Below are 25,792 nucleotides of genomic sequence, written 5' to 3'. Positions count from 1 at the left end.
TTTTTTCTAATTCTCTTCTTTATCGCTCAACACTAATTTCCTCAATTCCCATTCGCCCTCGGAAACACCTCCCTCTCCCTTGTCCCGTTTCCGCGATTTCGCGATAAAATTGAGGATCAAAATCACCCTTTTCGTGATCTCCATCGTCGACTCCGATCGAGAATCGATCTCTTTTTTAGGGTTTCCTCCCGGTGGAATTCGCTTTTGTTCATCGAGGTGGTGAGAATTTACTCTTTTTTTTTTTTTTTTTAGTTCAATTTCCATTGCGCTCTTAAATTGACGCAAATGGTTCAAAACCCTAATTTTTAGATTCCGTGCTGTAACAACGTCAAATTAATTGTTTCTTGGAGGCGTTAATTGATCAACTAGACGCTGGAATTGGTTCTAATTCGGTTGTAATTTCACCTGATCTTAATTTTCTAATAAGTTTTTAACAAATTCGCTTCATTTCTCCTTATTTTTTAAAATTTTTTTTAGTAAGAGAAATATGTAATTTTGCGTTGCTCAAGCTCTTATAGCTTCATGATTCTGAATAAAAAGTTTTTTTTATTATTATTTTTTATGTAGATTTGCTTTTGATTTTTCATTTATTTTCTGTTTCTTTGCTCAGAACCACACATAAAAGGAATCAATTCACATATACAAGAAGAAGAAGGGAAAAAAAAAAAAAACATCCCCATCTCTAGTGATTGGGGATGGAGCAATTCCGGCAAATCGGAGAAGCCCTGGGGAGCATCAGAGCATTAATGGTGTTCCGCGAAGAGCTCCGGATCAACCGGCGGCAATGCGCCCTCCTAGTCGACGCCTTCATCCTCGCCTTCGAGATTATCGCCGGCGAAATTCGCGCCCACCTGCTGTTCGATGAAAAGTTCGCAAAGTGGAAGGCCTTAGAACACCCGCTCCGCGAATTACACCGGATCTTCCGTGAGGGCGAGCAGTATATCCGCCACTGCCTCGAGCCCCGCGACTGGTGGGCCAAGGCCGTGGCGCTCAACCAGAGCGCCGACTGTGTCGAATTCCACCTCCACAACCTATTGTGGTGCGTTCCGGTGGTTCTCGAGGCCGTCGAGAGCGTCGGCGAGATTACGGGTTGCGACCAAGAAGAGATCGGAAAGAAGAGGCTCCTTTTCTCGAAGAAGTACGAGAAGGAATGGATGGACCCGAAGATCTTCCAGCTCAAGTACGGAAAGACTTACATGGTTTCTGAAGAATTTTGCGCGAGATTGGACTCGGCGTGGAAGGAGGACAAATGGGTTCTCTCTCAAATGATAGAGGAGAAGAGAAGCTCGGGGTTGCGGACAAAGCAGGAGAACCGGCTCGCGGAGATCCTCCTCGGCCTGAAGGGGAAGCTCCACCCTGCTTCGGTCTTTACGAGTGACTACCAAGTGAGGAGGAAATTCGGCTCAATAGGCCAATTCAAGGAGGTCCAATGGATGGGGGAGAGTTTCGCAGTAAAACACATGATCGGAGATATCGAGCCGCTAACTAATGAGATAGCCCTCTTATCCTCGATCAATCATCCGAATGTTATTCACTATATGTATTCGTTTTATGACGAGGAGAAGAGAGAGTGCTTCATTGTTATGGAGCTGATGAGCAAGGATCTCTCCAATCACATCAAGGAGATATGCTGCCCAAGGAGAAGGATCCCCTTTCCGTTGCTCGTGGCCGTCGATATTATGCTTCAGATAGCTCGAGGAATGGAGTACTTGCACTCGAGGAAGATTTACCATGGAGATTTGAACCCGTCGAACGTTTTAGTTAAGGCGAGGAGTTCTTCTCCTGACGGGTACTTACATGTGAAAGTTGCTGGATTTGCGCTATCGCCGATGAAGAACACCACCAAAGTATCAACAAACCAAGGGGCGAACGCGAACCCGTGCATTTGGTACGCCCCGGAAGTCCTCGAGCAAGAGCAGGTGGGCGAGGGAAAGGGGTCGAAGTGCACAGAGAAAGGGGATGTGTACAGCTTTTCGATGATTTGCTTTGAGCTCTTGACGGGGAAAATCCCCTTCGAGGACAACCATCTCCAAGGGGATAAGATGAGCAAGAACATAAGGGTGGGCGAGCGGCCGTTGTTCCCGTCCCAAACTCCGAAGTATCTGACTAGCTTAACGAAGAGATGCTGGCATGCCGATCCAGCCCAGCGCCCGACCTTCTCTTCGATTTGTAGGGTTCTTCGATACGTCAAGAGGTTCTTGATCATGAATCCTGATCACGGCCAGGCGGATTCACTGGCGCCGCCGGTGGACTACTTTGATCTCGAGATGAGCCTTTCGAAGAGATTCGCAAGCTGGCAGAGGAAAGAGGCCCCTAGGGTGTCAGAGATCCCCTTTCAGATGTTTGCTTTCAGGGTTTTGGAAAGAGAGAAAACTAGTGTGAATGTTAAGGACCGGAGTTCGGAGTCGGGGAGTGAGGGGGCATCGGTTTATGGAGATGAGAATGGGTTTGGCGCAATCCTGCATGATGATGTAGTGTCCATATCCAATGGCTCTGTGAAGTCTTTGCCTCATATTGGTTCTGACAACAGCAAGAAAATATCGGCGAAGAAGGTGGATGGAAAGACCAACAAGCAGACAGGTAATTCTATCGATCTCTTTTGCTTCCATTTGCTATGTTGGTAGTTTGATTGAATTTGGTTATAATATATTCTGCTCTTAGAGGAATCCGATATTAGCTATGCACAAAGGCTTTTGAGCAAGGGTTAGCCCTGCAGATACCTTGCGTGGTAGTAGTACTAGGGAAAATGTTTTACCATTCGACACAGATAGGGCGATTTAACGGCTAATGTAAAATCATAATTAGCCATGCCAGTGAGGGAGGTTGTCAGATTGCGAGACCGATTGATCTTTGTCTTCCTTCCTGTAAGATAGTTATGTTTTAATTATACTTCTGAAGCAAAGATTATGTTAGTTGAGTATCTAGTACTCCCATTGATTTCGTCTTTTTTGCTTATAGATGTCTCTGCATGTCATTGGTTACTGTCGGTTCATTAGTGTTCAATCTGGACTCCTGATTAAGACCAATCGCTTTCTAGCAATGACAAAGATGAAACAGGGGAAGTCCAATCTGTACACTTTTCAACTTTTTGATCATTGTTTAACTCCTCGGTTTTCCCAGGCGTGCAACAAAAGGCGAGAACAGTGAAACCTCCACAGCTAACATCGAGGCGCAGCCTAAGGATGAACTTCGACAGTCAGCTACAACAAATGGTGATGAGCCCAGGAAGGCGGAGAACATCAGGCCACGCCTCGGACTCGGAGCTAACATAAATCTTCACAAACTCGAAGTTCGATCAGAGTGCTCGTTCAACAAGCGGCGCACGTGCCTTCATAGTCCTAATGCTAGATTTCTTTCCTGCAGAGCCTCGCGTCTTTGTGGTGGTTTCCGATTAAGGCGACTTTCCGAGCAATATTACTGTGGAGGGTTCTGATTTCTCTTTTTTGCAGATAAAGGATGTGATATTAGACATCTTCTTGACGTTTCTTTCACACTTTTTGAGCCCTCCCTGTAATTGCCGCCGCAAATAGTGTACAAAACTTGAAGATAAGAAGCACCATCATAGTTGTATGTTCTACTGCAGCATTTGTAATACTCTTTATTTTGATTTGAAATAGTTTCTTTCTCGATCACCAAAGTATATACCTGATCATCCTTTTGAGTTTAGTAAGAAAACTAGAGGCCATACAGTTTCAGTCTCTACGAATAAAATGGATGCATGAAAAAGTTAGAACTCTCGTATGTCTTTGGGGGAACGTTCACCAGTGCTTCGGAATAAGTTCATCCGATTGATCGGTAGACGCTCTCAATTACCCAAAATAATAAAAAAAAAAATTCTCGATCATACCTTAAAACTGATATGTCCTGTCAAAAATCAGTATCAGATACACATAATGTAAAGACCGATTAGCCATACTGATGCACCGCCACAAATACATGTAACTCACCATCACAAAAACAGGTATTAGATGTTTTGCGTACAAAAATCACATAACATACACCGCGTATATGACACATAACATACGTCGCATATACTTGTGCCTTAGGTCTGTAGATTTTACATAAATCATGCACAAGGTTTTGCGGGAGGAGAAATAAATAATAATAAATGTTCTTCGTAACTTATTCACCGAAATTGTCGCATATAACAAAAGCACGACATCTTGTACTTACCATTCAATCAATTGTTAGAACATGGAAACAACTTGAGGGATGGCAAATCATTAAAATACAATAGCAAGAATGCTAGAATTCCACAACTAAACAGAAAAGTGAAGTTGCAGAGTGAGTCAATGCACCGTGTGATCTTAAATATGACACACCGAATAATTGGTGAATTTAGATAACTACAGAAATTCGCCTCCCTGCGGTACAGCCGATTTATTTCTTCTACGGTTCGAGGTGGAAATATTCCAGCCGTAAATTGAAAAGTAATTTAATGTATCAACATAGGCTGAGAGACCTTAAGCTGTTCCTACCTGCAAAAATGGCGATCAACGTCCCGACAAGCACAGCTCTCGAATTTGGCCTGCTTCATCCCTTCAGTCCGATATTCTCATTTCGACTCCAAGGATATCCTTCACAACCTCATACGTCACAAAGGCAATCGCAATGGACGGCACCACCTGAAATAGCAACAAATCAGAAGTTGTGAATTAGCACTAGAACATAGTATGCATTACTGCGTTGATTACTCAAGGCAGTAAATTGCACCAGGTCCAGGGATCGCGGACCTTTTCGCGAGGTTTCAGTTTGGTCCCCAGCTTTTCAATTAGTCAGAGTTTGATTCCTAACCTTTGCTTTTGTTTTATAACATCCACTGAAAGGATGCAATTGCAAGTTGCAACAAAATGCAAAGATTAGGGAGCTCAATCATAACAGCCGAAAGGTTCAGAACTAAACTGAAATAATGATGGTGATTGGAGAAGACCCCTGGTGCAATTTACCCTCATCCAAAGCCTAATTATTATGATACATATTAAGATGCCTCTAATAATGCCAGAACAATGTAAAGATAGAATACCTTTACTGAGTTCGGAACAAGGCCCTTGTATAATGCACCGAAACCTTCGTAACGGACTGTTTTCCTGAAAGCGTCCACCATCCCAGTGTATTCAAGCGGTTCTTTGCTCCTGCCTTCAGCGGTGACGATAGAAGCAGCATCCTTCCAGCCCACCATCTGCATTCTTCTCCTGATGACATCAAGAGGGTAGGCAACAGTCTGTCCCACAGTTCCAGCAGCAGCTCCACATGCGAGCCTCGTCACCACGCTCAGATCTGAGTCTTCACCAACAAGGCCAAATGGCTTGGACTTGACTAACCAGTCTTTTAAAGATTCATACACAGCAAAGTTGAGGCCGACATACGGAATCTGTAAGGAGGTGTAAGTTCCAGAACATGCATGATATCAGTGGGGTAGAATAACGAGGCTTCAATTTTCCCAGTGAAAAGTTGGATTGTTAGACTCTCTCTTAATAGCAAAAGCAATGTGGCATCAAAGTTCAATTTTTTTTTTTTTTAGACCTTGGTATCAGTTTGGTAAAGAAAAGAGAAATGTGAATTTAAGTACGTGTCACTAAGTAAGTTTTTAATTAACAAATGTTTATGAATTAATACAGAGGAAGGTAACTTACAACTCCAATAACAGAAGGAAGCCAGCCTTTGTACAGAGCACGAAAGCCTTCTTCCCGGTAGACTGTGCCTAACGCATGAAACATTCCTCGGTACTGATAGGGGGATTTCTCAGTCTGCATAGGAGTATTAATTGGAAATATTATCACAGATGTGAAAAAATACAGAAATTACAGCCATGTGCTTGCTTCAGTGCATTAAACTTAGCAAAGGTACTAGACTGGGTGAAAGCAATCCATCAAGCAAAACTTAAACAGAACCTGCACTGTAATCCTTCCTCGAACCATGTCCATGGGGTAAGTAGCAGACATAGCAATGATTCCAGCACAAGCTCCAGCTCCAAGTCGCAATACAGGAGTCAGTTGAGCATCTTCTGCAGGAATGTCAAAAGAAAGACAAGAAAAAAGGTCAGATCTCAATCAGATAACAGGAACGAAATTAACTGCCTGCATAGATGTGGTGAACTCAAGAAGTCTATTTATGCTGTCTATAATAGTGAACTGACTTGTATTATACAACTAAATAGCGGTCCCTGGCAAATGTTGAAGGATAGTGCACAAGGAAATAGCATACAAAAGAAAATCTCACTAACCAAGTCAAAGTAGCAGAATAAAAGAAAAGGAGCAACTATAGCAAAAAACCACAATTGATTTGCAAGGTATGGGTACTCATGCCCTCTATGTGAAGGTACGAGCGTTTGAACTTACACTTGAATGTGTTTTTCGGGTGTTTTCTATATCAGAATCCATTCAACTGCACGGAACAGAGGTCAAATTGGCAGCTTAGGTGACACCAGTATATATTGAATTATCCACATATGCAACCAACATCCTCTTAAAAGCATTAATAAGATCCACAGATCTTGCCAATGAAAATGTAATATGGAACATCAAAAGAATAACGTTCCCACAGCAAATCCATAAAGCTTCATGAGCTAAAGTAGCATAGCATCAATTTTGACACAGATAACCAAAAAGAATCAGACGGAATATAAATAACAACATACTTTAGATACACTCCTGATTTCTGATCAAGAAATTGATCTCTCTCTCTCTTTGTAACAACCACAACCTACTTTTCTAATTATAAAGCTAGTTAAACATTAATTGATCAGAAAATACATTTTAAAAGGATCAACAGCTTCATGCAAGAGTGCGTGTGTAACATCAAGCAAACAGATACACATACAAATGTTTACACATTGACTTGTGCATAACTATGTTACATGTAGCACTATGTTTCCTGATATTGAAGCACAGAGATATTGGAGAAAGGTCATACCATCCCCAGATTGCCGCCGATAAAGCCACAAAATTCCACTGTCACAAAAGGCATATATTAGTAACAAGGAAATACATCTGTACAACTGCATATAACTTCAAATCTTCCAGAATATGAAAATAAGTGATGGACTCGATATATTCAGACGAGCACACTCCAGGATCTGAAAACAAGTGATGGACTCAACATTTTGAGACAAGTACAATTTGACTACTATCTATTATAAAATATACATTCACACAGACAACAAGAAAGCAAAGATATGTAAGCCAGTAGTTTATTGTGATGCATAGACAATCTGTTGATATCTTGATGAATACGTTAGCATAGGAAGAAATATCCTAGAGTACTGTTTCACTTTAATCATGGGCTGGGAATGCTTCAGATGCATAAATCAGAAATAAAGGAAAATGCATTGTGCTGTGTACAACCCACCTTGAAGCTTGCTCATAACTAAAGAACTTGACTGCTGAGTTTGGAACTATTCTCGCACAATTAGTACCATTTCCTTTGAAAAGTCCACGAAAGCCCTCCGTTTTCCATATATATTTGAGACCATGGATTGTTCCATTATACTTGATATTGTGAGGATTTTGGACCTGCATAAAGCAACATGACGCAGCAGTGTTGACATGCGGAATTGATGAAGATATCAGTTGAAACTCAACTACACTTACACAGACATTTCCAACAATGAAGATGTTATCTACAAGCCAGAATAAAATATATGAGAAAAAAAGTCCAACTTAGGGAATTATAAAAAACAAAACCGTTCAAGATTAAAACGTAATGTGCAGATACATTAATCCAGTTACAACAGTGTGTAGCAATTATAACCTCAAGAAACAAGAATTATAAAGGAAACTTCACCTGAAGCAAGATTTTCAAGCGTTCAAGTGGAGCAACGGCAGTTCGCGATCTGCATGAAAAGTCACATAGCATGGGATAAAATGAGTTTGAAATGCAGAGAAAAGACAAACTTATTATAATGCACAAATGTAAAAGGCATGTTGGAGCAGTGCTCATTTATAGCAGACCCCTTGGTGCAGAAAGTTGCATCCTTTTCCCAAAACCAGAAACTCTTTGCTTGCTTCAATTTTGCAGACTTATTATCAGCATGACCAACAATATACTTACCTATAAACCTTAAGCATAACTAAATCTTCGCAATGCCATCTGTAATTTTAGTTTTGCCATGCAAAGTAGTATGCACACAGATCTCTTTTTGTTATAAGAGGCGTACAAATGCGGTTAAGGAAATATGTGCAGCATTTAATAATGATTTGATGAATCGTATATGCCAAACAGTTATTACAAGACTTCAACCACTTCATAAGGCTTCATCCATTGCTGGTTGTGCATAAAAGTTGCCAATACCATAATCTAGGAAAAATTTCATGCGATAACCTACAAAACCAAAATCTACAAAGAACCCCTTAGGATAGAACACCCTAAGGTCATAAGAAGTGGCAATTAAGTGAGATATATCTTCGTGAAGGATGAAGATTAATTTTGCTTTTGCCCAAAAAGGGGGGAAAAAAGAAAGCAAAAGAAGATTAAAAGCTGAAGGAATCAAGCTAGGTCCAACTTTCTTTTTACCGCTTACGATATTGCTCAATGAAAAAAAGTTAAAGATGACATCTACCCACACTATTATATCATTAATAATTTCTCAACAGATTGAAAGAATGGTGAATCATCTATAATCAGCTATCTTTCAGTAATAAATTTTATGCTCAACCACTTCGGCATTCTTCCTTACTTCCTTTCATTCTAAAGGTGCGCCAAGTACTAACAGGAATGAAATGTTAATCTACTACATCAATCAGTCCCATAAAAAACAAAATTAGGATGGAGATTCCGGCTTAAAGTAATTATTAGAATCTTAAGATTATGAGATGTAACTATCATCTCAAACCCCCTTATAAGGAGATCTATAGTAGCAGCCATTTGATAAGGCAAAGATTTTACTTAAAAAAGACTCCACTTGCTATATGTTATTCAACAAATCAACTACAAGTCAAATGCTGCCATCACTAAAACACATACATTTATTCAAGTTCCACCTAACATGTCACCGTGACAGACCCCACAAATTATACAAAAAGCAGCAATTTAAATGAAGGTAGTTGGCAAAATAAGAACATGGCATCAACTTAGAATAACAAAGCCATATGCCTTACTTGATTTTTTTTTTTTTTTTGATAGTCGATTGTCAGACGAAATACAGAACTAAATTAACCAAATATTCAAACATATTGTTTAGCGACACCAACATTTCTTTACATAACATGTTGTTTTTTTCTAGTAAATTACCATCATGATTGTAGTTAGGGTTTAAGGGGGCAGAATCGAACCGAATCTTACCTCGCGGCAAAGAGAAACTATCATTCTGAACAAACACAATTAAAAACCCCAAATTTCCACCCCCCAACAACCCNTTATGTCGTCTATTTCCGCCGTTTGAAAACTTGTTTACTACCCGAAACATCCTAATTACAACCCTCTAGATGTAGTTCAAATAATATGACTTTTTAAATAGGGACCGGTGTCCGATGTAAAATTTATAGCAGCGTGTAATTTTTTTTTTTTTTTTTTTAGTCTAATAAAACTCCACTTTATCAAAAATTCCTTAACTCGAGTACCGAATGACTACCAAGAGGTACTGTAGAATCAGTTCTTGCTACCAATTATAAAAAACGAAGAATGTATAAACTACACCCTAGCTTAATATTAATGTAGTTAAGTTTGTGGAGGTTTACTTTTCGGGGTTTTAAACACCTAAACAGAGGAGATAAACTTCGGGTTTTTGTTTTACCCTAAATTGAATTAAACCTTCGTAATGTAGAGAGGATAGTATCCTCTTTAAAGAACCCGAATCTGGGTAAAGCTCGAGCTCGGATTGGAACCTACTAAACTCAAAGTGTTGAGCATAGTATGACACAGCTGTAACGCCGCTTAGCCGGACAAATGAGATTCAACCCAATCAATTCGAAACAGCCGGATGAGCCGGGTAAGATTAATTACACTGAACATGTGAGATATTATTTTACATTTAAAATATGGGATTATAAATTCTTAAAATTTTTGAACAACCCCGAAAACCATTTTATTCTTTCAATTATTTTGTGTCCACATTTAAGATTAGAAACTCACCAATCCTACTTTTATAATGTGATTATATGAGCCCATCATAAACCAAATCCATATTGCACCGATTATTCGAGAATGAGGGGGCGACAAGATCAGCTTATTAACTTTGCGATAAAAGGAACAAGTATTTTTATTTTTAAGTTTAAGAGTAGATTCGTATTTTAAATTATATAGTTAAAATATAGTCCTTATTTATTCTTATTAAATAAAGACTTAGTTTACATTAGTATTTAAGGAGGAACTTATATATTTATAAAATAAGGCCTATATGAAAACTATATGAGTTCGTAAACATTATGAATCATCTATTTTTAATACTAGTTTGCACATCTTGCCTTATTATATAAGGTGAAAGATCAATTAAAAAACTGTATTCTGTTTAGTAAAATATCTATTTTAAAGAATAAAATGGTTTAATAATTACTATTTAAAAAACTTTCTCTTTTTTAAGTTTAAAAAAAGGAAGTTAGTATGTCTCTTTTTTTTTTATTTTTAGTACGGTTTATACAATAAATTCCTAAAAACTTTGAGGGAAAGGGACCACTAAAGGACTCCGAAGAAGAGGCGTACCAGTTTTTCAGTGGGTGGTCCGAACTTCATTTTATGCATAACTGTGTTAGTTTCCGGTGATTTTAGGATTAGTGTCGACTGCACCTTCTAATATTAATCAGTTTCTAATCACCAAGCGTGAGAACTCTTAACCAGAGCAATTAATAGGGGAAGAGGTAACACTTATGATGTATGGATATCTTGTTCAGTTACAGTTGAGGATTAATTTCTCTCAAGAGGATGTGCCAGTTGTAATCTATAAATTGCAATCAAGTACGCAACTAGAGCAAGTGACATCACACAGATAGTAAAAGAGTGACACAGCACGTAACGTACTTGATTGTTAATTACGACTCTAGAATTACAATTAATAAACTAGAGGAACAAACGGATTAATTAGTCAAAACTTGTTAAAACAAAGGTAAACTTAGCTCAGAAAATCAAAATTATGAGTATTCAGACTAGAGCTATAACAAGGTGTAAACGTAGTATAATTAAAGGACGTAAAAAAGTTAAGTAAACCATATTACAAAACAAGAATATTAAAACTGATGTAGATTAAACGATACTCTTAATTAATGAGGTTTTATTATGATCCAGGTTTTTTCCTCTCCTCTTTGACTGGCAGGGATCTCGTTCACCGTTTCCTAAAACACCAACCATGGGCTCTGGGTTCAAGCTTAGGCTCAACTAAGTGTAAAGGTCGATTCAAATAAAAATTTACTTTATTTGCTTTGCCTATCGTACGATAGATAGAGATTCTTCTTTCAAAATAAAAAAAAAAATTTAGAGGAAAAAAATTAATCCTTCAGTTTTACGTTCGGCCTCTTTTTTTTATTATTATTACGTGCCACCTCAATCGTTGGTAAATCTACTCCCCTTTAATAACGGATATATGATATATATTTAGCGCCGTACTTATATGAAATGTTTATAAACGGTAAAAAAAAAGGTTAATTTGTTTCTATATAAGTAAACAAAGGAAATTAAAAACTTCATATGAAAATTAAACTCTTAAGTTGAGGTGCATCTTAGGTGCATTAATTCCTTTAGAGAGAGAAAGAAAGCAAAAAAACCAGAAGCAAGAAAAATATTTTAACTTCGTCCCGATAGTAAATACTTACGTGTGCTTATGATTATGTTATAAAAATACTAAGATATACTAGTTACGTTAATTAAAGCGTGTTTTAATAAAAAATTCACTTTCAGTACATTAGATACCTTGGCCTCCTAGGGTGATCTTTTAAGATTTTTCTATTTTTTATTTTTAGAGCTGAGCCTTTCAATTGATGTTAAAAGAAGTAAAACTGTATTCTCCAACTTTTCATCCGAATGAAATTTAGTACGTCTATTATTATTGTATACCACCTCATCAACCGTAGAGTAATGGTTAATTAACAGTTAGATATTAAAAAATCTTTTTCTATCATATGATAAGTGAAACGAATAAAAAATTTTTTTATTTTAATCTACTTTTATACTTAATTATTAATCTTTCCTAAGCTTGAACGCTAGAGCTCATGGTTGGTATTTCGGAATTAACTTAAGTTTAAGCTTGTAAACGAGTTTACATTACCCGACAAGTCTCTCCAGCCTTAAGCATCTTCAACTTTGAGTTAGTAGACTGAGGAATTAATACATTAGAACATTACCGCTTTGTACGTACTTACTCCGTTGTAATTAATAATCGTCCTCTTAGCACTCATGAGCGTAGAATAAAAGGAACAAGTATAAAAAAAGTCGTTTTATCCTCTCGCTCATTTTAACTTATTAGTTTTACTATTATCCTCAACAGAGGTTGGTGGTGGCGGTATCACAATAAAGCGCAAGTGGACTAGGCGCGGAAAGCACAGCAGTGGCAAGTCAAGGGTATAGTAAAAGTGATTCAAATAAACCAGCGGGAAAAAGGAAACAAAAATTACGGCTTCTATCAACATTACGGTTGTTGGTAAATAAACTGGTTTTTAATTGTTTGGTTAATATTCGACAATTGATTAGTAGTTAGCAGATGATTTTCTTTGTTAGTGTACCAATTATTTACGGATGTTGTTTATAATGATTGCATATAATATTAAGTACACGCGTCGTCGCTTCGGTTTCTTTTCTCTCTCTCTCTCTCTCTCTCTCTCTCTCTCTAATGTCGACCTTTTGTTAATAATTAAGTATTAATATTATTATATTATAATGTAGGGTGGTTCTCGACCGGGTAGCTAGGTTATTATTATGGTTATTTTATTATAGTTATAGTTTGTGTTTTTCTTTTTTCTTTTTTCTTCTTCATATGTTCCCTTAGTTATCAAGTTATGGTTATAGGGTGTTGGTTTTTTTGGGGTAGTTTGGCTACGTGCAGGGAGGAGCTAGAGAAGAATCAAAATAAGGCAATATACTCAAATTAAGGGAAGACCCTAGCTAGCTGGCTGGCTGAAGTTTTTTATAAGTTTTTTTAGCCCCACCCTTTTTTTCTTTTTCTTTTTGATTTTATAAAACTTGTAAAAAATTAATTAATTAATAAATTTTTATTAATTAGGTTCAAGTTGTACCGTAGCACCTTCCGCCACTCCAACACCCCGCGTTGCGTGACCCACTACTCCGCACGCGGCCCGAATACCCGCCTCCCGAACTGCTCATACGTGCACCGCTACATCAGCTCCAACCAGTTCCCCTGCTGCACCTGCCCGCCCGGGGTCGGCATCAGCTGGAGCCGCTTCGGGTCCGCGCAGGTCAGCCTCTGCTCGTCCAACGCCACCAGCCTCCACTAGACCATCCCCAGCGGCGGGGCTGGCCGCCGGGTCGCCCGCTTGAGCTCGCCCTCGGCGAAGAACGGCAGGAACTACTCGGCGTGCTACAGCTGCTACCTCCGCGGGCGGTGGGACGGCGACCACCTGCTCTGCGCGTACTACATCATCGTCAACGGCATCTTCGGGGGCCGCCCCCCGTCGCGGACGGGGTCGTCGCCGGCGCGCAAGTACCGCTTCGTCTCCACCTACAGCCGGAGCCGCCCGTCCGGGTGGCGCGCCCACGCCGAGACGGTCCGGAACCGCTAGTCGTGGAGCTTCCGGCTCGTCGCGACCGGGCAGACGAGGTCCTTGACCCAGAACTTCACCCGCTACATGAGGCGGCTCTACAGGTAGCGGTCCATGAGGTCGGCCTGGGGGCTGCCCGAGCCGTCGCCCGGGCCCCGGTCGGGCGCGCCGAGGCCCTAGCGGAGCGCCGTGGTGCGGCGGAGGTGGCTGCCGGCGCGGCGGGGCGCGCGGTAGAGGGGGTGGCGGGGGTACTTGACGCGGCGGGGGCCGGGTAGGCGGTGGCGCACCGACTTGGCCTTGGGCTAGTGGCAGGGGGGCGTCCATTTGGAGCAGTGGATTAATTAAATAATTAATTAATTCATTAATTAGGTTAGGTGTTATGTATATATGTATATATATATATAGTAATCATTATTTATTTATGTGTAAAGTGTTAGCTTAGCTGGTTTGGTTAATTAATCGCGCACATGTCATGTAGAGACGCCCTTCTCTCTGTCTCTGTCTCTCTCTCTCTCTAATATTCTCTCTAGATCGATCCGTATATACGTCGATCCATCCATCGATCGATCATCGATCCCACCACCACCACCACCACCACCACGAGCCTCTAAACGCATGGACCTGCTCCTCCTAGTCCCAAAGGAGGCGCCGCCCCAGGTCAAACCCAACCCCTACCCCGTCGTCGAGCAGGAACCCCTAGTAGTCGCCCACGAGGTTCATCAGCTGCAGGAGGTTCGACGTCGAGCGCCTCCGGAGCTACTTGGTCTGGGGGAGGGGGCACGTCAGGTGGGCCTCGAGGGGGAGGAGGCCGAGCCGCTCGGCCGGCCGCTCGCCCATCATCATCTGGTCACGGAACCGCTCCCGCTGGGCCTAGTGGGCCTGGCCCAGCCCCGGCGGGAGAAACTTGTGCACGTCGCTGAGCTAGTCGCGGGCGACCCAGCCCATGGCCAGGTCGGTGCTCTCGGCCTCGCCGGGGCAGCCTCAGCGGAGGCGGCCCCGGTGGTGGCTGACGCGGTGGGCCGAGTGGCGCTACCGCGAGTACGAGAGATGTCCGGCGCGCGGATAGCTCACAAGCTATCTTACGGAGACAACTGGGGGAGGCGGGAAAAGGGGATAAAACAAAAAATCGAATGTGACTTCCCCCTCTCTTCCCTCACAACCCTAAAAACATACGGTATTACCTGAACAACACCCATGAAATATCGATCCCAAAAAAAAAAGGAAGATAAATTAAAAAAAAGTTTATAACGTGAGTGTATGATCACCTTATTTCTTTCCCAGTTCAACGATTCCAATTGTGCGTTCCTTACGCCTCCGCACAAATTTGGTTTGGCCCAGGTTTAAAACTCGTTATCGCAACCGCTACCACTCGAGGTGTAGGGTTGTTGAGGCCGAACTCCACGCTGGGTGAGATTACCAAGAAAAAAAAAAATTAAAACACCCTTTATTTATAATTATAAACTAAGCAAAATCATAACAAATCAAGAACAGTCTCCATATGCGCACACGATAAATCAAACAATCAATCACACTTAATTAATGTTTCCAACGTATAAGACATCAATCACAAATTTGAGCTCCCAATCCACTGTTTATTAAGGCTCCACGTAATGTTAGCGTAAATGTGTTGTAGTAGTCATTATTTAATTAATATATAATATAATTTTTTATATATTATTTTTATAAAAAAATAGTTAATACTACCTGGCTACTTAAGTTTTCTCTGTTAGAATAATTAATTTCTACGATGTTGCAATCGCTATATTAATCATATAAGATCTAAAAAAAAATGGTTCGTCGAGTCAATCATCTATGCTAAGTTTATCTTTAAATTTCGTGTTATACAGTGCCATGTTGACTCCCGATGTAGCTGTGGCCAACCCCTTATGTTTAGTGTTATACAGCATGCTCGGCTAATTAATATTCAGCATTAATCGTGCTTAGAGCTACTTAGAGAGAATGGGCAAGAGAAAACAACTCTAACTACCCTCTTTATCGATCGCAAGTAATCCAGTTCGAGGGAACCTTTTCCAGCATTTAAACTGGGAATTAATGAATGGAACTATTTCATCAATTAATACGTTTACCCCATAAATTAATTATATCCGTGGTGCGTTTAAAGTTTAAAGGGGAGAGTTCACTGTCTCGTTAATTATGACCCCCCAGTCAGAGTTTAGAGTTAGCTCGCTCAGAGAAATCACGCCCAGTTCGGCACACTACTGATCCTAGACGTACCTACCGCTCGCCAACCATAATAGAGCGGCTGTAATAAAATAACAAATAATTGTGAAAAACGGATGAACAACTCGTACGATTGAGTACTACGGAATATTTTTAAACTCCGTGTTTACATGGACATACCGCACGGAACAATAATTTTGAATCTAATTAATGGCTAGTAGGGGTCTCGTTCATCAATTCCTAAATCACCAACTATAAGCTCTGGGTTCAAACTTAAGATTAAAAAAAAAAAACTCTTTTTACATCGTATAATAGGCGAAGTAAATAAGTTCTCTACTTGAACTGATGTACCCGCTCAATTGGTCTGGAGGCCTCTCTATTTTTCGTCCCACCTCTGCTTTTTTTTTTATTTTTTTTATTTTTTTTAGTTACAGAGTGGTGTCCTGCTACAAAAAAGGTGTCCCTGCAGTCGACGAATTGGAATATCGTTGATGCCTAACCTAGTTAGACTAAGGAGGATTTCTAGTGTAGTAAAAACCAGAAGGTCTACTGGGTGGTCGTCCGATAATCAGATCTATTTGGTAGCGAGTACCTGGCACGAGGGAAGGAAGGCGAGGTAGACAGGGTTTGGTATACGTGTAGAAGCGGGTTTAGAGGACGAACCTATAGGAGGTTACTGTGGTGGTGTTTTTTAAATTTCTTATGTGTTACTCTTTTTTTCGCTAGATGACAAAGGTGGAGTCTAGGTGTGTCGTGTGTTAAGCACAACGGATAGGTAGGAGAAAAATTATTCAATAGATGTCATTCTCCGGAGAAAAACTCCTGCTCGGTTGTTTTGTGTCAAGCTTAGGATCAACTAAGTATAAAGATCGATTCAAATAAAGATTTACTTTATTTACTTCGTCTATCGCACGATAGATAGAGAGTTTTTTTTTTTTGAATCTAATTAATGTAGTAACCAGGGATTCAAAGCGTGTAAAAGAATGAACCCTGGGATTTTAAATTAACATTATTTTAATTTTCTAATTCTTGAAATAACAATTTTTTCCCCAACCCTGGTTTAAGTTTTGCCACGTTTCCAACCTCTGATTACCACATTAATCGAGAATTTTGAAAAACGGATAAATAACTCGTTGAATACAAGGGATTTTTATTACTCCATGTTTACATGCACGATAGTAGATTAACCTCTTTAATAACTCTATAAAAAGTTGAGTAAATAATTACTACGCAACTTTTTAATTAATTATAGTAACAAACCGTCAAATTCGAATTAAAATTTGTTTAATTAAATCAAATATAATATGCTAAAGTTTTTGGTAATTAAGTTTTAGGCTTGAATTAGTTAACGATCTTCCTAGCTGTGGGTTAATGAACAGGAAAAGAATAAGCGATCTAGTGAAGTAAAATAAAAGAATAACTAGTGTTTAAAGGAGATAAAGAGAACCTATCCTAGGTTTAATTGATGTGAGTTGATGAATTGAATCAACTTTTCATTCGTTAACTTGAATTTAAACAAGTACATTGATAAAACTAGGCACATTTTACTGTTCCATCCACATATATATAATTTAGATGCCTGTGTTGTAACATTGATTGGGCACTACCCGGATAGGGTAGGCAAGGGAGTTGTTTGTCTTTGATTGATTTGGCCCCAAGAGTTCGACCAATTAATGGACATCATAAAAGATTCTATGGATTAAAAACAGATTAAATTCTTAACCTAGGTCCTGTACAATAGATTAATATAAATTTACGTGTTCGGAAACGCAACAGCGTTCCAAATTAATCTTATACAACCTCTTTGCAAAAACCTCAAAATAAACATCAAGTATCAAATATGTCATATATACAATACATAAACAGATAACTTATGCGCGCTGGTGATTAACATATTATATAATATCTATGTTCGATGAGATTATGATATACTTTATTATACTTTATTAGCAAATAAAAACCACAAATTATAAAAATATAAGATAGCAAGTTTACACTGGTGATGAATAACTAGTTTATCATGGATGAACCTAGTTATAGTAAACAATAGTAATTATTTATCTTCTATGTATTGAGTATATACCATGCCAACCACGTTTCTAGATGAGAATTGACCAATTCAAACGGTCACAATTTATATTTATTAATTTTCGTAGTGTTAAAGAAATAATACTCAAATTCAAAGATATTGTTGTTTAATTCATTAAAGTGTATAAATTAGTATATATGGAGACGTAAAGAGAGTAATTGAAGCACAAACCGAGCCCATTATAAACACGTAGTACTAGGCGAACTACGTTCAACTTAATTAATTACAACGGGGAGGCCCCTTATATTAATTAATCATAAATCATCAATTAATCATGGACTAGACCCCTGACTTAGAATTTCTGTTAATTACATGAAATTGTTACCGACCAATCTAGTCTTATCTTTGTATATATAATAGGTTAATAGGTGAAGAGTACCAAACGTGATCAGAATAAAAGTTACCTAGTGGACAGGTTCCTACTTTACCAATGTGCATGATACAGGTTTAAAAAAAATGCGATGTTTTTAATTTAACTCAACACCATTTTTATTTTTTGACTAGTATTTGTTTAATTTTTTATTCTCGAGAACTTATTTACCCTATATTTTATATGAGGAATACATCCCTAAATAAAGATTGTAACAAGTAGAATTAATATTTAAACTCCGTTTAATTAACTAATTATGTTAACGAGAGAGTGTGCGTTGGAAAGCTGCCAGGTTACTTGCGCCCTAAGACACCTCGACAACATATAAAAAATCACCCGGTAACCTTGATTACGGTGTAGATCGGAATAACTCTTTTTTTTTAAGGGTTAGATCGGAAGAAGAATTTTTTTAAAGATTAGATCAGAAAAAAAACTACCTAATCTTTTATTTTTACTGAATTCTCGTAAATATACAATTAATCCTCTCTCTTTTAAAAAGAGAGAGAAAGGAGAGTTAATTAAGGATATTATTATTGTTATTAAATTTTTATTATAAATTATTATTACTGTAATAATAATGACTTACTATTAAAAAAATAATAATAATAATAATAATAATAATAATAATGATCATAAATCATGTTCACCATTTCATGAACCACCAACCATGAACTTCAAGACTCAAACTTAATAATAATAAGGTCGATTCAAATAAAAGATTTTTTTATTTATTTTTCCTATCGTAGTACGATAGAAAGACTTTTTTTATAAGTCATTATTATTATAAATAATAATAATTTATAATTAAAAATTATTTATAATAATATTGTTTTTAATTAATAAAAATTTATAATCATCCCACTCTCCTCTCTCTCTTTTTTTAAAGAGAGAGGATTAATCGTATATTTATGATAATTTTAATAGAAAATAAAAGATTAATAGTTTTCTTCCTATCCAATTTTTTTTTAAAATTTTCCTCCGATCTAACCCTAAAAAAAATAGATTATTCTGATATGTACCGTAATCAAGCCTGGTAACGTAAATATTATGTATGTATGTGTTAGTTAGTTAGTTAGTATATTTCCAGGTGCAGTTTATACCTCCTCAATCCACACGCAGCAATTAATAAGGTACGTTAAATCGGCGGTAGCGTGCTATGTAAAAGAAAGCGTAGATTATAAATTAAAATCCCCGGGACCAACGGGGTGAAAACATCGGATTAAGTAGATAGGTTACTTACTTCGCCCATCGCACGATAGAAAAAGATTTTTTTTTTTTTAGATTATAAATTAAAATTCTTTTTGAAATGTTTATTAAATATTTGCACTGGTTAATATATATATATCATTCACGATTGTTAATAACGAATTATGTTACCAAGAATAAACAAATTTTCTTCTCAAAAATTCACTGCCTCTAAACTTGATATGTACGCCTCTATATATAAGCCTTAACTTAAACTAGGAGTTAAGAAACCTCATATCCAATCAAACTTCACGCCGCTTAATGTCCAAGAAACCCTTTTCCAATTCTGTTGTCAGTTTTTTTCTTTTCTTTTTCTTTTTGTCGTTCACGAGTAGAATTTACTTATTCAAACTCTTTGTTTTGTTGATTTTAAAATAGACACGCGCGCGCACACATATATATATATATATATACGTCTTACAAAAAGTAACATAACCGCAAACGTAACGAGTACCCCTACGTTTTCCCTTACGTATTAATGTTTGCCTGCTGAAATTCAACTAGTTTTAACGAAAGTTATACTAAACAAAAGAGTACAATTTAATTGAAACTAATTTAAATTAACATAGCTTAGATAGTTATTTTACAAGACGTGATGACTAATGTCATTTGAGGTAGCTAGTTCTAACTATGATCAAATTAGAAGCTTGTACCTTGTAGCCCATGACTGCAGGTAGTTCGAAAATCAGTTATTCACATATCAAACACAATTAAACCGAGTGGAGTAGAGTATTGTTCACTCCACTTGTAGTAACCATGCACTCGCTATAGATTATTAAGTAGCTAAACAAGACTAATACGAAATGTAATTGCGGATCAAACTTAAACTATGAACTGGAGAAAATCTAAACTAAATCGGTATGTACGCTATAATAACCGCATATTTTTTCAATCCGTATATATACGTAGAGTTAATTCGTTGTAACCGGAAAAAGATCAACTACCAAGTAGAGTAGATGATTTGCTCCCGGCAAGTGATTAATGGAGGGTTTAGTTAAATATTAGGGTACGCACGTGTAGTTTATTTTAATTGTTTTTACCACATCATCTGCAAAGTTCAAGAGATATTTATTTTTACATATCATGTGGTGGATTAAAACTAGGTAATTTACAGTAAGGGAAGGTGAGGCAAAGGATATGAACTAGGATCGATAAGTTGAGTAATCTCAATACCTCACTTCATGTTCAATTCGAAAAACTTCGGGTAGAGTTTAAGAGTTATATATAATTGTATGGTTATATGTATGGTTCCTGTTTAAACATGCCCTTTTGTCATGACTAACACTTCCTATCAACAAAGGGTGAGCCTGAGTAATCTGTATATTTTGTCACAGAATTATTAGTATATATTATGACTGGCAAGGATCTCGTTCACCATTTCCTGAACGACCAACCATAGGCTCCAGGGTTCAAGCTTAGGATTAACTAAGTATAAAGGTCGATTCAAATAAAGATTTACTTTATTTGCTTGGCTTATCGCACAATGGATTCATGAATAGAGAGAGTTTTTTTTTTTTAGTATATATTAGTACTAATAATATATCAATGTTCACAGGTAGTTGACATCTAATTCTGCAAACGAAGAGATGTGCGGTTCCGGGAGAAACAAAAACGTACGAGTAACTATCCTTGGACGTGACTAATTTAAACTTGATATATAAGTTATTACGTTATCTCACTGTTCGTTGCTCTCGTTTTCGTTTCATTACCTAACGTTGAAGCTGCACCTGAGGTGATGATGGGTATACTCTCCAGGTTTAATTCTCCATCGCGTATATGAATCCCCCTCACGTTTAAGCACATTTACATAGGAGTTTATTGGATCGTTATATCGGTAAGGATGGGACAGTGCTAGTTAGGGTGTTCGGAAAATAGATAAGAACAAGCTAGTGGCGCCCCTCGATTCCGTTTTATCTTATTTACATAGGAGTTTATTGTATTGTTTGATATAAATTAATGACATATCTTAAAACTCAAATAATCAACTTATAAAAATAGAAGATCGATCATCGTCAATGTAAAAACAGGCATAAATTTACTATAAAAATATTAAAAGAATTTAGTTTACGTTAACTTTCGTGCGTCAAAATCAAACGTTTATTTGAGCAAAAGAAGAAGTTATTTTTTCCCATTTTATAAATGATAATAGTGGTGATAAGCATTTGACATCAAAATCAAAATTAAAAATTAAAAATTAAAATAAAAAACAAGCAGCAAATAATAAATAAAAACTCGGGTCAACGGAGTAAATACATTGGATTAAATAAAAAAATAACTTACTTTCTCTAGCGTGCAATATAAAAAAGTTTTTTTTTAATGATGATAATAACGTCATTCGAATTATTTATTTCCAGTTATTGAACCACGGAATTTAATGTTGATGTATTAATTAATGTATACATATTGAATTTGTTTCCGTGTCATTCTTGTGTTTTTATACGATTAATAAACTACACATAAATAGATAAATAAATAAATAATTTATTGGTTTAAACTCAACCGGAACTGTAGTGCCTGAGCAGGTAGAGGGCTCATTGGCCCGTTTTTCCAAAAAGAGTTTTTTGTGCTGTTTTATCAACCAAGTTACTACACGGGCAACCTACCGCTTTATTAATTTATTACTCATAATACAAATTTTTTTATAATAAAGGTATGAAAAAAAATATACCACGTACAAATGTGGAAGAATAGGCATTAAATTTTAAGAAGAAACTCATGAATGATAGTTCTTTTTTCAAGTATTTTAATTAGCTTTTTATATATTCGACAAATCTCGAATTCCCGATTCTAAATATCGGTACGTATAATATCCACATATGTTACATAACGAGTACATATATTACGAACACCATAAGTCATAAAAGTATATTAATTACGAATACATGTTATAAGTTATAGAGTGCACGTACATATATACGTCTCATCCCGATGATATGAAAATATTCATAATCCGGGAAGCATGAGTATTCAACAAAAGCTACTACCTCGAAGGCTTAACTACTAGGTAAGGCAATTTATACTAGATCTTATAAATTTTAAAAATATTTTATTTAAAGCATTAAAAAGTTTTAGTATTATTTTAGATAGTTCGCTCATATTTTACTTGTCAGTTTTAGCTTGCTGCAGGATTTTTATCTACTAGCCTCAATAACTTGAAATAGATCTATCACTTATCTTAAAAGATAGTTTTTAAGTTAGATATGGCTAAGAAAACGTGGCAATTTTATCGTTCATAAAATATGGCCGGCAATTTTTAACAGTTAAAATACTCGAAAGCTAGCATTCCATTTACTACAGTTTTTTAATACCTTAAACTAAAGATCTTCAAAATTTACAAGATCTTTTACAAATTGTCCTACTTAGCAGCTAAGCTTTCAAAATAGTAGCTTTTGTTGAATACTCATGCTTCGGCTAGCATGAGTATTTTCATATTATCGGTCTGTGTGAGAGAGAGAGAGAGAGAGAGAGAGAGAGAGAGAGAGAGAGAGAGAGAGAGATATATATATATATATATATATATATATATATATATACTCTAGGCACACATACAGGGTGTATCTTCGGAGCGTTCCTTGGTAAAACCACCCTTAATTACATCTCCTTTACTCTTCGAAGTTGCGTCATTTGTACCGGGGGTGGAATTTTTAGGCGCATATCATTATCTTCACTTACCTTCTACTCCACACGTTTCGTTGGTTTCTGAAGAAAAAAAAAAAAAAAAGAAAGAAAGAAAGAAAAAGTTTATTTCCTTTCCAAACGTACCTTACTGAGCCTCAGCAGTAAAATCTGGAATAAACCAACTTACCCAGTGTGTTTCCTCTGTAATTCAGAAGATTGTTTTAAAAACGTTAATCATATTAACATATTAACATGCTATTAGAGTACAATTTTTTATCGTTTCGTTTCGCAACGCATAACACATGAAGAAATAAAAATCGTATACTAAATCTTAGCTATAGCTTGGTTGAGTTAAAAAAGCACATTAAGCTCCCATGATTACTAAATTAAAAAGTAATCTAATCTCCTACAACATACTGAACCATCTTTATATTACATCAACACCACTATTTTTTCCGGAAGTAGTTTAATTTCTGTTAAGAAAGCAACAACATTTTGTTACGTGTGATCGATCACCAAGAGTGTAACGTACTAAACTATGGTTAGGTTTGTATTAGATTAATTGAACCTGACCTGGTTCGAACTGCGACAAATCTGATGTTATTAATTACAATCCTGGTATAGCTAAAGGATTGTATAATTCTAGATTTAGGGTTTTAATCTACTTCGCTACTTATTAGCTGGCTTTTATTAACTTGAATTAATAAAGTGGTAATGATGGTCGGTATCCCTAGCTCTTAGAAAGTCCCACTAACTACCATAGACAAAGAATGTTTCATTACTGTTGAATTTTCGCAAGGAAAGAGGTTTTTGAGGTTATGCCACTCAAAATTTTCTGTATATATATATATATATATATATATATATATATATATATATATATAGTCAAATAACATAGTACAAGAACTATTATTATAAATAATATATTCATCAAAAATTATCACAGTTAAGAATAATGACAGTGAAATGAAAATCCTTATTTTAAACCTTTTTATACACAAAAGTCTGGATTTATTGAATTTGCAACGTAGTCTTGATTACTAAACATAAATCTTTAAATTCTGTACTAGAACTAAACTCTACTAAATCCCAATCACTCTACCACCAAGTCTACAGAGGGAGCTTTAATCGACATGTCATAATAAGAACAGCTTGTGGGGGTTGGAGAAAGAAGAGTGCCCGGGGAACTTAGAAAACTCCAGTGTTGTACGAAGAGGGGGCCAGGAAAAAATCCTAAAAAAATGTTTTATTAGTAGATTTTAAAATATTAAATATTTTATTAGGATAGTTTAAACATAAACCATTTAATTGAGAGTTTTGCGCTACTTAGTAAGTGGCGTAAGACTTTCAGAGATTCCAGAAAATTTAAGAAGTATTAAAAAACCCTTTCTCTTTTTTTACTTTAACAATATTAACATGCATCTAATATGCCCTTTATTTTTTTCACACCAACAATCCTAACACACACCTTACAATCTTAAAAACAAACTAATAATCTTAACATACCTATCTAATAATTAAAAAAAAACTAACAATCCTAATATACCTATGTAATAAACCTAAAAGTTTAACAATTCTAATATACACTACAAACTAATAATGCTAACATATCTATCTAATAATCTTAGAAAAACTAACAATCCTAACATACCTATCTAATAATTTTAAAAGTCCAGCAATTCTAATGTACACTAAACAACTTTATAAATACACCAACAATCCTAATATCTTTCTTTATTATTTATTCACCTTCCGCCACTGAAAAAACTTTTTAATCCTAGAAATATTTTTGCCACTTAGTAAGTGGCAGAAATTCTCTAATCAAAAATTTTATATTAAAACCGTTTTAATAAAAAGTTTATTATTTTAAAATTTTCTAATAAAAAAATTTTTTTAGGGGAAAAATTGGGAGAGATAGCAGGAGTGCGCCGTTGGTATAAATTTTCTCCTCATTATGAACGACGTATAGATAGATGTTTTACATTTAAAATGTGAGATAAGTACGTTTCTGATGATAATAGAACAACCAGAATAGTTGATAAACATATTAAATAATATTTTTGAGTTTTCTTAAATACTCAAAATCTTGTTCATCTCACATTCTACATGTGGCTCTATGTTCGCATGTGTATTACAAAAAAAAAAGAGCCGTTTAAATACTAGAGGGAATAAAGTGAAATTTAAACGATGAACTATACTTCGAAGATGTTTGACAAATCAGTTTCGGAATCTAAGGAGGGTTGAGACTCAATTTCACAACTAAGACCCGTAAACCGCATAAGCGCCACCTCAAGTCCAAACACGAATTACCCGACTAGTTCCGCGAGCACGCCGGATAATTTGATAGGGACCGGGTCGACTCGTAATACCGGACTAAACCATTCTCGAAATCCGGGTATTATTATAACAGGGAAGGGACATTAAAAGTAGACTTATGAAACCAAATCCAGGTTTGGTTAAAAAAAATTTCAAATAAGCACAAGCTTAATAGACTTTATTCGCGCTGTAAAATATACAATTCTCTCATTTTCTTTATTAATAAAGTACGTTTATTCATCTACTTCATTTTCGACTCAAAGGGAAAGGAGAATTAGACCATTTTAGAAGCTGAATCCAACGTAAGCTCTAACGTCTAGTCTACACAATGTCCCC

The 25,792-nt window shown here is 36.7% G+C and overlaps 2 protein-coding genes across 3 annotated transcripts in view; one reads left to right on the top strand and one right to left on the bottom strand.

Annotated features, from left to right (window-relative positions):
• LOC109722345 (mitogen-activated protein kinase kinase kinase MLK4-like) lies at nt 1–3,632 on the top strand. Of its 2 annotated transcripts, none has more exons than XM_020250377.1 (3): nt 1–216; nt 611–2,580; nt 3,121–3,632. In XM_020250377.1, exons 2-3 carry the CDS (start codon nt 696–698, stop codon nt 3,270–3,272), a joined length of 2,037 nt encoding a protein of 678 aa, XP_020105966.1. In that variant the 5' UTR covers nt 1–216; nt 611–695; the 3' UTR covers nt 3,273–3,632. The 2 variants fall into 2 exon arrangements, with proteins under 2 accessions (XP_020105966.1, XP_020105965.1); XM_020250376.1 differs by having other exon boundaries at nt 1–219.
• The window catches only part of LOC109722359 (mitochondrial adenine nucleotide transporter ADNT1-like), a 29,275-nt gene continuing 7,605 nt past the window's right edge, over nt 4,123–25,792 (bottom strand). Inside the window, exons 2-8 of the mRNA XM_020250396.1 lie at nt 7,783–7,831; nt 7,348–7,511; nt 6,913–6,950; nt 5,892–6,004; nt 5,634–5,747; nt 5,024–5,371; nt 4,123–4,625 (exon numbers count right to left, since the gene is read on the bottom strand). Coding sequence (XP_020105985.1) covers nt 4,542–4,625; nt 5,024–5,371; nt 5,634–5,747; nt 5,892–6,004; nt 6,913–6,950; nt 7,348–7,511; nt 7,783–7,831 — 910 coding nt within the window. The 3' untranslated portion in view covers nt 4,123–4,541. The remainder of the gene's footprint in view (nt 4,626–5,023; nt 5,372–5,633; nt 5,748–5,891; nt 6,005–6,912; nt 6,951–7,347; nt 7,512–7,782; nt 7,832–25,792) is intronic.

The sequence above is a fragment of the Ananas comosus genome, linkage group 16 (assembly GCF_001540865.1).
Source record: "Ananas comosus cultivar F153 linkage group 16, ASM154086v1, whole genome shotgun sequence".
Classification (NCBI taxonomy): Eukaryota; Viridiplantae; Streptophyta; class Magnoliopsida; order Poales; family Bromeliaceae; genus Ananas; species Ananas comosus.
The sequence above is the reverse complement of the archived record's forward strand: the minus strand, read 5'-3'. Positions and strand labels throughout refer to the sequence as shown.

Coding starts and splice junctions, on each gene's coding strand:
- LOC109722345 (XM_020250377.1), top strand. CDS start 696: ATGGAGCAATTCCGGCAAATCGGAGAAGCCCTGGGGAGCATCAGAGCA. Junction 2,581..3,120: donor AAAGACCAACAAGCAGACAG/GTAATTCTATCG, acceptor CGGTTTTCCCAG/GCGTGCAACAAAAGGCGAGA.